Here is a 14123-nt window from a genome sequence, read left to right as displayed (position 1 = left end):
CAAGGGGTCACAGTGACAATGCAACAGAGCTTCAAGGGGTCGCTGTGACAATACTACAGGGCTTCAAGGGGTCACAGTGACAATACTACAGGGCTTCAAGGGGTCACAGTGACAATGCTACAGATAAGGGTGAAACGATACACCGATATTCCGATGCATCGCGATACTTGACCCACGATACGATATACGATACACGTGGGCCCATTTATCGATACGCCACGATACGGAACGCAAATCTCAAGTAAAGCGTTTCCTCGCTATTGTGCCTTTCAATAAACCGCTAACTTGGTTATAGCGTGCGGTAATGCATGGCTCCAAAAAACGTACTTACATCAGGTTTTACACCAACAGATAATTTTCCCCATCTCAAAAAACATTATCAGCTGATCCCCGCAAACACATAACACCGGAAATACCTGTCAGCAAATCCAAACTGAAGTACGCAATTCAATACCATTATTATCTTGTTATTAAAACGTGTTCATTATATATCTGGACTTGTGTTTGTAATACATTTTATTAATTTTATTCAAAATTTCATTTAATATTGTTTTCATTAAGTTATGTGAAATCGTGTGTGAAGAGATACTGCAACCACGGTCAGATTACCGCTTTTGACGCATTGAAACAAACTTTAGTTGTTAGAGAATGGATACTTATATTAAAAATGCCATACTTTGACTCGTAAAAAGTCATGTGTGGCAATTTGGCGAATATATGTCAACATAACGTTTTCACAATCGAAATACATGTAGCACAGGAAGTCCCTAGGGTGACTGATCAAATTGTTCCATACGTAAAAATATCCTGCAACAGCAATCACCAGTAACCAAAATGCTACACTTGTGATTTGTTATAATTTGAAATATATATATATATATAGTAAAAGCTGCAACTAAGGTAACACGATATTGGAATATATTATTCCTGATAAAACAATAATTTCAGATACAATTTCTTCGACCATTGCATCAAAATTCTTTGAAGTTGTATCACTGGTGGAGTACATTAATTATTTTCTGGTGTTTGAACTTTGAATTGTTTTTAAGGAAAGTTAGAGAAAGTTCCAACTTCAGTAGTCTTGTTGTTATAAAATAATTTTGACTGTTCCAAAATCATGAAAGGTTCAATCTTGACATGCTTTAAGTCTTGTTTTATTTATCATTGCGTATCGAGATACGTATCGTATCGTGACCAGAATATCGAGATGCGTATCGTATCGTGACCTTCCTGTATCGTTGCAGCCCTAGCTACAGAGCTTCAAGAGGTCACTTTTGCAATAATACAGAGCTTCAAGGGGTCACTGTGACAATACTACAGGGCTTCAAGGGGTCACAGTGACAATGCTACAGAGCTTCAAGGGGTCAAAGTGACAATGCTACAGAGCTTCAAGGGGTTGCTGTGACAATACTAAAGAGCTTCAAGGGGTCACTGTGACAGTACTCCAGGGCTTCAAGGCGTCAATGTGACAATACTCCAGGGCTTCAAGGTGTCACTGACAATAAAATTGGGTTTCAAGGTGTCACTGTGACAATACTCCAGGGCTTCAAGGGGTCACTGTGACAATACTACAGGGCTTCAAAGGGTCACTGTGACAATACTACAGGGCTTCAAGGTGTCACTGTGACAATACTACAGGCTTCAAGGGGTCACTGACAATAAAATTGGGTTTCAAGGTGTCACTGTGACAATACAACAGTGGTTAAGGCGTCACAGTGTCAATACTACAGAGCTTCAAGGGGTCACTTTTGCAACACTACAGGGCTTCAAGGGATCACTGTAACAAGACTACAGGGCTTCGAGGGGTCACTGTGACAATACTACAAGGCTTCAAGGGGTCACTGTAACAAGACTGCAGGGTTTCAAGAGGTCACTGTGACAATACTCCAGGGCTTCAAGGGGTCGCTATTAAGGGCTTCAAGGGGTCACTGTAACAAGACTGCAGGGTTTCAAGGGGTCACTGTGACAATACTACATGGCTTCAAGGGGTCGCTACTAAAGGGCTTCAAGGGGTCACAGTAACAATACAACAGGGCTTCAGGTGTCACTGTGACAACACTACAGGGCTTCAAAGGGTCACTGTGAGAATACTACATGGCTTCAAGGGGTCGCTCTGACAAGACTACAGAGCTTCGAGGGGTCAAAGTGACAATGCTACAGAGCTTCAAGCGTTCAAAGTGACAATGCTCAAGAGCTTCAAGGGGTTGCTGTGACAGTACTCCAGGGCTTCAAGGCATCAATGTGACATTACTCCAGGGCTTCAAGGGGTCACTGTGACAATACTACAGAGCTTCAAGGTGTCACTGTGACAATACTACAGGCTTCAAGGGATCACTGACAATACTACAGGGCTTCAAGGGGTCACTAGAACAATTCTCAAGGGCTTCAAGGTGTCACTGTGACAATACTACAGGCTTCAAGGGGTCACTGACAATAAAATTGGGTTTCAAGGTGTCACTGTGACAATACTCCAGGGCTTCAAGGGGTCACTGTGACAATACTACAGGGCTTCAAGGGGTCACTGTGACAATACTACAGGGCTTTAAGGGGTCACTGTGACAATACTACAGGGCTTCAAGGTGTCACTGTGACAATACTACAGGCTTCAAGGGGTCACTGTGACAATACTACAGGGCTTCAAGGTGTCACTGTGACAATACAACAGTGGTTAAGGGGTCACAGTGTCAACACTACAGAGCTTCAAGGGGTCACTTTGGCAACACTACAGGGCTTCAAGGGATCACTGTAACAAGACTACAGGGCTTCGAGGGGTCACTGTGACAATACTCCAGGGCTTCAAGGGGTCACAGTGACAATACTACAGGGTTTCAAGGGGTCACTGTGACAATACTACAGGGCTTCAATGGGTCACTGTGACAATACTACAGGGCTTCAAGGTGTCACTGTGACAATACTACAGGCTTCAAGGGGTCACTGTGACAATACTACAGGGCTTCAAGGTGTCACTGTGACAATACAACAGTGGTTAAGGGGTCACAGTGTCAACACTACAGAGCTTCAAGGGGTCACTTTGGCAACACTACAGGGCTTCAAGGGATCACTGTAACAAGACTACAGGGCTTCGAGGGGTCACTGTGACAATACTACAAGGCTTCAAGGGGTCACTGTGACAATACTACAGGGTTTCAAGGGGTCACTGTGACAAGACTACAGGGCTTCGAGGGGTCACTGTGACAATACTACAGGGTTTCAAGGGGTCACTGTGACAATACTACAGGGCTTCAAGGGGTCACTGTGACAATACTACAGGGCTTCAAGGTGTCACTGTGACAATACTACAGGCTTCAAGGGGTCACTGTGACAATACTACAGGGCTTCAAGGGGTCCCTACTAAAGGGCTTCAAGGGGTCACAGTGATAATACTACAGGGCTTCAGGGGTCACTGTGACAATACTACGGGGCTTCAAGGGGTCACTGTGACAATACTACAAGGCTTCAAGGGGTCCCTACTAAAGGGCTTCAAGGGGTCACAGTGATAATACTACAGGGCTTCAGGGGTCACTGTGACAAAACTACAGAGCTTCGAGGGGTCACAGTGACAAGACTACAGAGCTTCGAGGGGTCACAGTGACAAGACTACAGGGCTTCGAGGGGTCACAGTGACAAGACTACAGGGCTTCGAGGGGTCACAGTGACAAGACTACAGAGCTTCGAGGGGTCACAGTGACAAGACTACAGAGCTTCGAGGGGTCACAGTGACAAGACTACAGGGCTTCGAGGGGTCACAGTGACAAGACTACAGAGCTTCGAGGGGTCACAGTGACAAGACTACAGGGCTTCGAGGGGTCACAGTGATAATACTACAGGGCTTTAAGGCGTCAATGTTTCAATACTAAAGGGCTTCAAGGGGTCACTGAAAATACTACAGGGCTTCAAGGGTCACTTTGGTGATACTACAGGGCTTCAAGGGTCACTTTGGTGATACTACAGGGCTACTACAACAGCATTTGCAAGGGACTTTGTGACAATACTAGAGTGTCTGCAAGGGACTTTGTGACAATACTACAGTGTCTGCAAGGGACTTTGGCACAATACTAGAGTGTCTGCAAGGGACTTTGGCACAATACTACAGTGTCTGCAAGGGACTTTGTGACAATACTACAGTGTCTGCAAGGGACTTTGGCACAATACTACAGTGTCTGCAAGGGATTTTGGCACAATACTAGAGTGTCTGCAAGGGACTTTGTGACAATACTACAGTGTCTGCAAGGGACTTTGTGACAATACTACAGTGTCTGCAAGGGACTTTGTGACAATACTACAGTGTCTGCAAGGGACTTTGGCACAATACTACAGTGTCTGCAAGGGATTTTGGCACAATACTAGAGTGTCTGCAAGGGACTTTGTGACAATACTACAGTGTCTGCAATGGACTTTGTGACAATACTACAGTGTCTGCAAGGCACTTTGGCACAATACTACAGTGTCTGCAAGGGACTATGTGACAACACTAGAGTGTCTACAAGGGACTTTGTGACAATACTACAGTGTCTGCAAGGGACTTTGTGACAATACTACAGTGTCTGCAAGGGACATTGTGACAATACTAGAGTCTTTGGAAGGCATCTTGTGACAATACTATGGGGCTTCAAGGGGTCAATGTGCACAGAGTAACCCCCAAATACATATGTTTCTATCTAAACAAACTAATCTATAAAAAGCTAAATAAGCACATCCATTTAGTTGAGCGTCATCAACAAGGTCAACTTGTTCTAACTACACACTTACCTGTCTCTGACGCCTCCGACACATAGTAATTTTTGGGATCATCTGATATGTGGAATGTTTTCAGAGCCGCCTCCTGAAAGTGGACATGCAACATTTTGAAGTTACGCATCCGATTCGAATTTTCCTACTATCTTTATAATGAATGGGTGATGTAACTGCCTTAACATTTGACAAAAATAATTTAGCCTTTGTAAAAAATTGTACTTCTGAAATATTAAAAATATAGGGAAGTACATAACAGTACATAACTCTTACCAGGATGGCTTGAGCTGATGCGTTCCTGGGGACTGATATTGTGCGGTAGAGTCGCCTCTTTAACGAGGCGTTCCCATCAAACACTCGAATAATTTCCGCTGAAAAAAGAGAGAACATATTTACTAAAATAGACCTTCAGGTATTTTCTTGAATGCTACAAAGTAGTTTGAAATCAGTAATTTCTGGCTAAAATATAGGAACCCATGAAGAACTGGGTTAGAATTGATCTTCAGCAACCCATGTTTGAGTTTAGATGTGACTAATGGAATCGGTTTGTGAGGCTCGCTGACTCGTTGATGCATGTCACGGTATCCCAGATCGATGCTCATAATATAAATCACTGGTATGTCTGGTCCAGATTTGATAATTTACAGATCGCCGTCATATAGCTGGAACAGTGCGGCATTAGACAACAAAGAATCTGGCCAAAGTATGAACACTAAGAGAAACGAAACGAACAATATGATTATCATGTTCTTACTGTCGGTGTCTTTGTCTTTATCCTTGCTGTCTTTCTCTCGGGGAGAACGACGCTCACGCTCCTCCTCTTCATTCTTGGAGTCGCCGCTAGATGACCACTCCTCAGACACAGTTCGTACTGCAACACGGGGAGGGGAGATAAGATGAGGTGAGGTGAAATGGGGTTTAACGTCGCGTCCAAGATTATTGCACTTATATAGAGACGTGCATGTACATGTGTGTGTTTGTGTGACTGATGCCGATTTATAGTGCTAGCTCACTGAGATACCATGCCGCAGTTTAACATGAATACCCCACTCAGACACAGTATACTGACTCCGAGCCGACCAGTCCTTGTTTTATCCCCTTAATGCCGAGCGCCAGACAGGGTAACAACAAGTACGATCTTTAAATGTCTTTTGGTATGAGGCGGTCGGGGATCGAACCCCGGACCTTCCTCTCTCCGGGCGGACGCTCTACCACTAGACTACGGAGGCGGTCTGGAGATGAGGTGAGGTGACATGAAACATTTAGTCAAAATTACTGCATTTATACAACGATGTGTATTGCATGCAGGTTTGCTGGTTTTATAGTGCTAGCCCACTGAGATACCATGACACTTTATCATGGATACCCCACAGTGTACACCCTATTAAATACTGTTATCAGAACAACAGATTAGCAAATATAACCCTGATTACAATCATGTGATGATACATCAAGTATGTAAAGGAAGATCACGGGATGTCGGGTGTGTGTATTGACCGTCTCAAATGTCTACATGTTTCCCTCACTGAAGGTGGTGCTATAACTGAGTGAGTGAGTGAGTGAGTGAGTGAGTGAGTGAGTGAGTGAGTATGGTGTTACGCTGCTTTTAGCCATATTCCAGCAATATGGCAGTGGTGGACATGTACCCATGTCGGGAATCAAACCTGGGTCTTCGGCATGACAAACGAACGCTTTAACCTTTAGGCCATGTTGCTATAATTGGTTACTGACTGAACTGTACATGTGCGAATGTAAAAGTCACTTAATGATGGTTGCCTATACTCGGGCCAATCAATGGTTTGCTGTCTTTGCTTTTTCATGCTGTGTCATGTTTGGGCTATTACACTAGATACAAATTTAAATTATTTTTTTTCCTTCAAAATTTTGAGTTTGACTTGTAAGGGTAATTTCATTTTTTTGACTAATGGACATGCAGTCAACCAGGAACTCAACACATCCAGGTGAAAATAGTGATGAATATAGTAAGGGATTGACACCCAAGTTTGAGACAATGGGGTTTGACTGTATGAATAAAGCTTTAATAATTTACTCACCAGGTAGAGCTGCAGGACAGATGGAAAGGAAACACAGAGCATTAGTAGCGGCATAAACTCATAATAACATCAGCAGGACAACAAGGATATAATTACCTATACAATAACAGTTCCAGAGCATGTTAACTGTACAAGATTTGGTTCATGAATTATTTCCCCAAACTCATCTTTCTTTTATACATATGGTACACACAATACAATTAGTTTATGTATCTGTGTATCACAGATCAAGTTAATGACTTAACATGGCCGACTCAAACTGACTATGACACACAGTCTCTCAGTCTTCCCTTGGGGTAGGGTTTCATGCCAATAATCAAAAATACATGTTATTGTGCTTCCACTGCATCTTTTATGAGAATAGCCTGATATTATTTCTTGTTAAACATATTAAAGTTGATAATACTTATATCATCAGAAACTTCAGAAAAAATGGAGGTTGTCCCTTTTTTTTCATTTACACACAAGGTATGGAATATGTTTTACAAAGCACAGTACTTCTGCAGTAAGAGGGTCAGCATTCACAATCCTGCAAACGCTATATGTGAGTGAGTGAGTGACTTGTGTTTAACACCGCTTTTAACAGTATTACAGTTATATCACGGCAAGTCAGCTTAATGTGGGAGAAAAGCCAGACATTGAACCACTTTGGTGAAACCCATGAGCACGGGTATGGTGCTGACAAACCTAGAAACATAATCGGGGCGAACCGGGATTCAAACCCATAATCATAGGTTTCTGGCTCGCCAAGGGACGCAACTCTGCACAGCGAATCGCAGCACCTTAGACGACTGTGCCCCCCCGGCCCCCTGCTAAATGTATAATCCCAGACAGGATGTTTTTAATGAAAGAAACGTGTCACGTGACGGCAAACTCGATACATGTAATCCCAGTTATGCTGTGGACAGGATACGACTGAACCCAACATCCCTCACATCATCAACATGACATTGGAGGTCTTTCCATTCATGCATAACATGCACACATGTAATTTCTGGAATAGTGTGAAGTCAGGTGTAATGCAAGTCACACTGTCTACAATGTACACTGCTCAAAACGGAGAAAGGAACTAAAACAATATGCCAAAAAATAAATATTGGCAACTTGAAAATAATCAAAATACCATACACTTAATAAACATTATAAGAAAAGCACTAAATTAATAACTGGAAATGCACAGCATCTGACAACCACTTGGTATACTCATCACCCGGTGTATTGCACACTGACTTCTGTTAAGGCCAAGCTTTCACAGACCTCCACCAGATTTTCACGGACAAGGATGCACGTCAACTAAACTGATTGAGGCAACATAAACAACATCCAGAGCTTCCCTTCATATCAGTTTGATACACAATGATGTCCAATGGTTATATATTGATCAAATTGAAGGAATAATGATCACACTTGCTTTACTTAAATCCAGATCATCAAGCCATGGACAGCACAGATATTTTGTTAGATCGGATTTCAAACATTTTGTGCATTTGGTTTACTTTTGGCCACAAGTTTCCCCTATTGAAAATCAGCATCAGCCTTTAAAATTCAAGCTCTTCCTCTAACCTGAGACTCTTAAATTGTGCTGAGGACAAGAAAAATCCAATGATGGTAGTCCTCAGTATTTCTGAGGGCTATAATTCTGAACCAGTTCTCACTTTTTCAATTTTGCTACCAACTGGAACTGAATACAACTGAAAGAAAATGAACAGTAATTTCTGTCTTTTTCAGGCAGTAATGTCTACCAACTGTGAGGACTAGAGAGACAAGTTTCTCAGGCTGTGCAGTACGTGTGATTTGCATCACAAATTCAGGAAGCTCTGTTGTCAAATAAGGAAACAAAATGAGATGACGACGAAAGCGGGCGCCTACTGGTTATCCTACTTAGTCCGAGGATAGTCTCCACGGGGACGTCCATTCTGGGGATGGTGAGGCAGCTCGGGGGAAGCATAATGTCGCGGAGACTACCGAACTTGCACTCCGCTGGTAGGCTGCGATAACACTGGGCATGCGCCTGAAAGAATACAATAATTAGGATTCACGGAAGTGCCATGTCTAATTTCACAAATACATGTATCATGGCTTAATTATGTGAGTGAGTAAGTGTGTGTTTGAGTGTGTGTTTGAGTGAGTGAGTGAGTGAGTGAGGGAGTGTGTGTTTGAGTGAGTGAGTGGGTGGTTGAGTGAATAAGTGTTTGTGTTTGAGTGAATGAGTGAGTGAGTGAGTGTGTTTGAGTGAGTGAGTGTTTGAGTGAGTGAGTGTTTGAGTGAGTGAGTGTTTGAGTGAGTGAGTGAGTGAGTGAGTGAGTGAGTGAGTGAGTGGGTGGGTCAGTGAGTGAGTGAGTGAGTGAGTGAGCAAGCAGGCTTCCAGCAGTATGATGGTGGCCAGTAAATGTTTGTCTGGACCAGGCAAACCAGTGACTGAAATCATGAGCAACAACCAATGTTATCATGGTACAATGACATGCCATCAGCGAAGTCAAGCAGCCTAACCATCCAATACAAATTACAGTTGGCTCTTTGGACAAACATGAAGTACCTATTGTGATCCGGGATCCCATGGAGTAAAACTTACACTGACAAAATCATACCATGCCTCATCTAACAGTGAAGACACACACCCATTTTACATTTAGTGTCAATACAGACTGCAGTATAGCATCATCTAACACTGATTTCAGGATGTCATTTCTACACTTGTTCAAAATCTCATATAGGATGATGGATCAAACAGTTCTGAAAGACTGTGCCGGTTATTTGGTATCAAATCAAGCTCATCTTAGTTACGTAATTCACAGTTCATTAGGGTCTCTATATCAGATAAATAACGCCGAGAAAGAGGCACCACGACAGACTCTTGACGTGCCCAACCCCCTTGTCTATTCACTCAGCTGTCATTGCAAGCACCTGTTTCAGCACTGTAGACAAGCTAGTGCTCAGTAGAGCACATTTACATAATTTTATGTGGCCTCGCCTCTCCCTAGCATGTGAGCGCAAGCTACTGACCAAAGACACTTGCATGAAAAAAAATAATCAATAAATGGTACAAATTTAGCTCAGCAAAAGGGAGGTAACTCTGTGCAAGCAAGGCGTAAAATCAATATGTTATCAGCGAGGTCAATGACAGTGACAGCCCTCGCTGTGAGGGCTCAGTAATCTGGGCTATTGAATCGGCTGGCTCGGAGAGGGATTAAAACTTCTCCATCTCTTGGTGAACTGAACCCCTATCTTCCAACTCCTCCCATGTACTACATGCACATTCACAGGTTGGGAATAGAAGGCTAAGCCATACAACCCTGGTTACAGGCAAAATGGACTTCAAACAATTGACATCCAAACTGATCTCTTAATAAGCTGTGACAACTGGTGTAGAGCTAGACATGACTTGATATGTTTGACCATACCTTGGAAACATACTGTGCAAGAAATTAAAAAGAAGATTAGAATATTCTGCATATTTGTCTTGTGGTTGTCAGAAGGATGTCTGTGTAGAATATCTGTCAAACTCGTAATACATACAAGGAATATGGAAAAAGGTTATTTGTCAGCCATGGTTTTTCAATCTGTTAATAACATTCCAGCTATGAGACAGCAGTCTTGTAGTCAGGACCAGACAATCCAGTAATTGACATCATGAGCACTGAGCCACGCAGTTAGATACTATGACAGGCAATCAACCAAGTCTTACCAACCATCAATTTACGCCTCTTACAAAAAGCATAGGTTTGCTGCGGACCTATATTCTTACCCAGAATCCCCATGGGTCGTAACCATCAGATTGGTGTATGGAACACAGGTGAGGTGAAATTGGGTTTAACGTCGCGTCCAAGATTATTGCACTTATGTAGCGACTGTGTGTGTGAGTGAGTGAGCGAGCGAGCAAGTGAGCGAGTGTTTGCTTGTATTAGTCTGGACTGATGCCGATTTACAGTGCTAGCACACTGAGATACCATGCCGCCGTTTAACAAGAATACCCCACTCAGACATAGTATACTGACTCTGAGCTGACAAGTCCTTGTAATGCCGAGCACCAGACAGGGTAACAACAAGTACCATCTTTTAACGTCTTTAGGTGTATGAAACACAGAGGGAATATGGAAGCTGTGAAGAAACTTGTCCACTTACCGTGACTCCACACCATTCGCACCTCATGCCAGCAAGACACTCTGAAGACCAGCAGGTTTTCTTGCATGCTACACACTTGGAGTTGGGGGGCAAGTTCCCCTCCCTCCAGTGGTGGAAGTGGACCACGGTGCCCTGCCACACAAAACAAAAGATAACATAACATGTCATACAAATAACTTCAAGACTAAAGTACTCAAACCAGTACCACAGAACAGGCTAGAATGAGGCAACATTCTTAAAAACTGGAAAAGTGGATTTTTTCAGATTCAACACCAGGAGGCCATTCTTAAGAATTCGACCTTGATACTGACGGTCAAGGTCATCCACTAACTTCCATCAATATTTTAGCAGGTGACGTAGGAAACAGGGTTCATACAGTGCAAACAAAAAAGGTTTAAAGTAAAAAATGGGTCTTCGGCATTTTGAGTGAATTGTGACTGTTTAACCACAAGACCTCACTTCACCATAATATATGGACAATTATTTCCAATTTTCAAAAAGAAAAATGTATGAAATAACGATTACCTGAGGTGGGGTGGAATGGGGGTTTAATGACAAGTTCAAGATTACTGCACTTCCATAGCGATGTGCATGTGTGTCGCGGTTTGTAATCATGGTAAAAGTCGAACCTATGCCAGTTTTATAATGCTAGCCCACGGAAATACCATACCATATCGTTCATGATGCAGCTGAACATAGATACGAAAACTCAGACACATTATATGGACTCTGAACCTACCAGTCCTTGTTTTATCCCCTTAAATGCCAGGCATAATGCCAGCACCAGGCAGGGTAACAACAAGTATCATCCTTTAACATTATTTGGTATGTCATGGCCATGGGATCAAACCACTGACCTTCTGCTCTCAAGGCAGATGCTCTTTCGACTACACCACAGAGGCCATAGAAACCAGAATAAACTAAAATTAACATTAATGTATCAAAGTGTTTATCATCTCACATCGCGATAGTGGGACTGGGGCCATAGGCCAGCCTGACAGCACTCTCACCTTATCTCTCTGTGGCAGATATGTGGCACATTCCTTGCAGTCACTAACAACAAAGTCCTGACAATCCAGATGGGCATAATACTCACAGACTGAAACACAAACACAGAGGACATGGAGTCACACTGGACACAATGTTGGTTTATGCAGCAGTGGTAAAAACAAACCGTTTTAGTTCACTAGTCCTAATAATGATAACATATAACATATAGCAAAACTCCTTAAAAATGGCAAATTACTACTTGTCTTTATGACGCTGTAACTTTTGGGCAGTTTGGCAAGGACTACAGGACTGGCAATGTCTAATGCTGTGCAGGAGCAGATTTGTTTGTTGTTTTACACCAGTCAGCAATATTTCAGCTATATCACAGCAGGCTCTAACAATCAAGTCTCAGCCAGACACACCAGTGATGATATTTTAAGTAATGTCCCATACCACTGGGTGAGTGAGTGAGTGAGCTAATATTTAATGTACCAATTAGCACCCTTTCCAATTCATCAATGTATACAAGACTTATTTATTTGCGTATAATACACATTCGTGTGTGATATGCACCCTTAATTATGGGGAATTTAATTCTGGAAAAATATATTTGTCGAACATAAACATTTCAGGCTGCCAGCATAAACCACGAAATTTTGAGAGCGCCCTGGGCGCTTATTACGTCGAATACGGTTAGTGAGATGCCTATAGTTGGTCAGCAAAATAAAGATCTGACAAGAGCAGATTAAGATACTTACTTTCACAGCGTATCGCAAGACTGTCTTCTAATCGTTTTCGACAGACGTTGCAAAATTTTCGTTTGAAATGTCCGGGCTCCGACCAGCAGTGAGCAACCGGGTTCTGAAACAAAAAAATCCAAAAATATAGAATCACATATGATCTAAACATATTTCTGAGGCACACGAAACATATGCACAAAGTTGATTAACCACGGCAAACAGGTCAAAGATCACATGACACAATTTTGCACTTGGCATGTTGAAGTTAGTCAAGAATAGAAACTAACAGTTTTAGTCTACTAGTCCTTATAATGATAACAAATAGCAAATCCCTTAAAAATGGCAAATTTCTACTAGTCCTTATGATACCTTAACTATTGGGCAGTTTGGCAAGGACTACATGACAAGTGCCAATTTCTATCGCTGTTAACAGTCAATTAACAGCTATCCAAGGGTGCTGTTGTACATAGAGAGCTTAGTGATAAGGTGACTGTAACTCACACACCCGAACATTGACTTACGACAGCCATAGCATTGAGATTGTTTCGTACAACGGCAGTAGAAACTAACATCTTTGGTCCGCTAGTCCTTATAGTGATAACATATAGCAAAACCCTTAAAAAGGGCAAATCTTTACTAGTCCTTATGATATCTTAACCATTGGGCAGTTTGGCAAGGACTACAGGACTAGTGCCAATTTCTAACGCTGTATATATATATAGTATACACCGGTATATATATCCACTATCCTGACAGTAGACATGGAGGGCATTTCTCTGATTGTTTAAAGACATCATAATGTAATCTCGCAGTTGGTTCTGAAACATAATCAGTGTGATAAATATTTAGTGAGTTGGGTTTAATGCCACTCAGAGCAGTTTGTTGTTGGAGTCCCAAGTTCAAAGAGATGCAGGTTGTCTTTTGACAAAAGCTCTGATTAAGCCCATACTGAGCAAGGATCAGAATCACTGGGATTGCAACCCAATGGATCCTGGTAGAACTAAGGGACACAATTCACTGCAGCAGCCTAGATCGTTAATGTTATAACAGTTCTGGTGTAATTCTCTGGAGACCCTACTGATCTACGCCGAGACAGGCATGGTCAATGGTCCTGCTCTGCATGTCTGAGACCAGTGAAAATCAGGACATGCTTGAGAGACTAGTTGAACATGACCAAGGTGTTATACTGGTAAATAACAATAAATAAAATAGCAAAAAAACTCAAATGATATTCAATGTTGAAACACAAACACACATACTTGGACAGTGATCATGAAACAAAACAGTAACCATGGCAACATATCTTGAAACGATGTTACCAGATTCTTGTGTGTTTATGCATGACACACTCGTTTTTATCATCCCTTTACAAATACATTCAAACAAACAGAACCTATTAAAACCAATTCATCATTGATGAAAGTTCGAGACAACTAAAAATTCTAAACTATACCCTAAACAGTGAACAATTAGTCACTGTGGAAGC

The 14123-nt window shown here is 42.2% G+C and overlaps 1 protein-coding gene across 1 annotated transcript in view; it reads right to left on the bottom strand.

The window, feature by feature from the left end:
- Positions 1-14123, bottom strand: part of LOC139474674 (diacylglycerol kinase theta-like) — a 59268-nt gene that overhangs the window by 24051 nt on the left and 21094 nt on the right. The window contains exons 3-10 of the mRNA XM_071257774.1: positions 12656-12758; positions 11918-12006; positions 10908-11039; positions 8655-8796; positions 6786-6794; positions 5486-5602; positions 5005-5102; positions 4750-4822 (exon numbers count right to left, since the gene is read on the bottom strand). Of these exons, the coding sequence (XP_071113875.1) occupies positions 4750-4822; positions 5005-5102; positions 5486-5602; positions 6786-6794; positions 8655-8796; positions 10908-11039; positions 11918-12006; positions 12656-12758 (763 nt within the window). The remainder of the gene's footprint in view (positions 1-4749; positions 4823-5004; positions 5103-5485; positions 5603-6785; positions 6795-8654; positions 8797-10907; positions 11040-11917; positions 12007-12655; positions 12759-14123) is intronic.

This window comes from Haliotis cracherodii, unplaced genomic scaffold (genome assembly GCF_022045235.1).
Source record: "Haliotis cracherodii isolate W230 unplaced genomic scaffold, xgHalCrac1.p SCAF_1, whole genome shotgun sequence".
Classification (NCBI taxonomy): Eukaryota; Metazoa; Mollusca; class Gastropoda; order Lepetellida; family Haliotidae; genus Haliotis; species Haliotis cracherodii.
The sequence above is the reverse complement of the archived record's forward strand: the minus strand, read 5'-3'. Positions and strand labels throughout refer to the sequence as shown.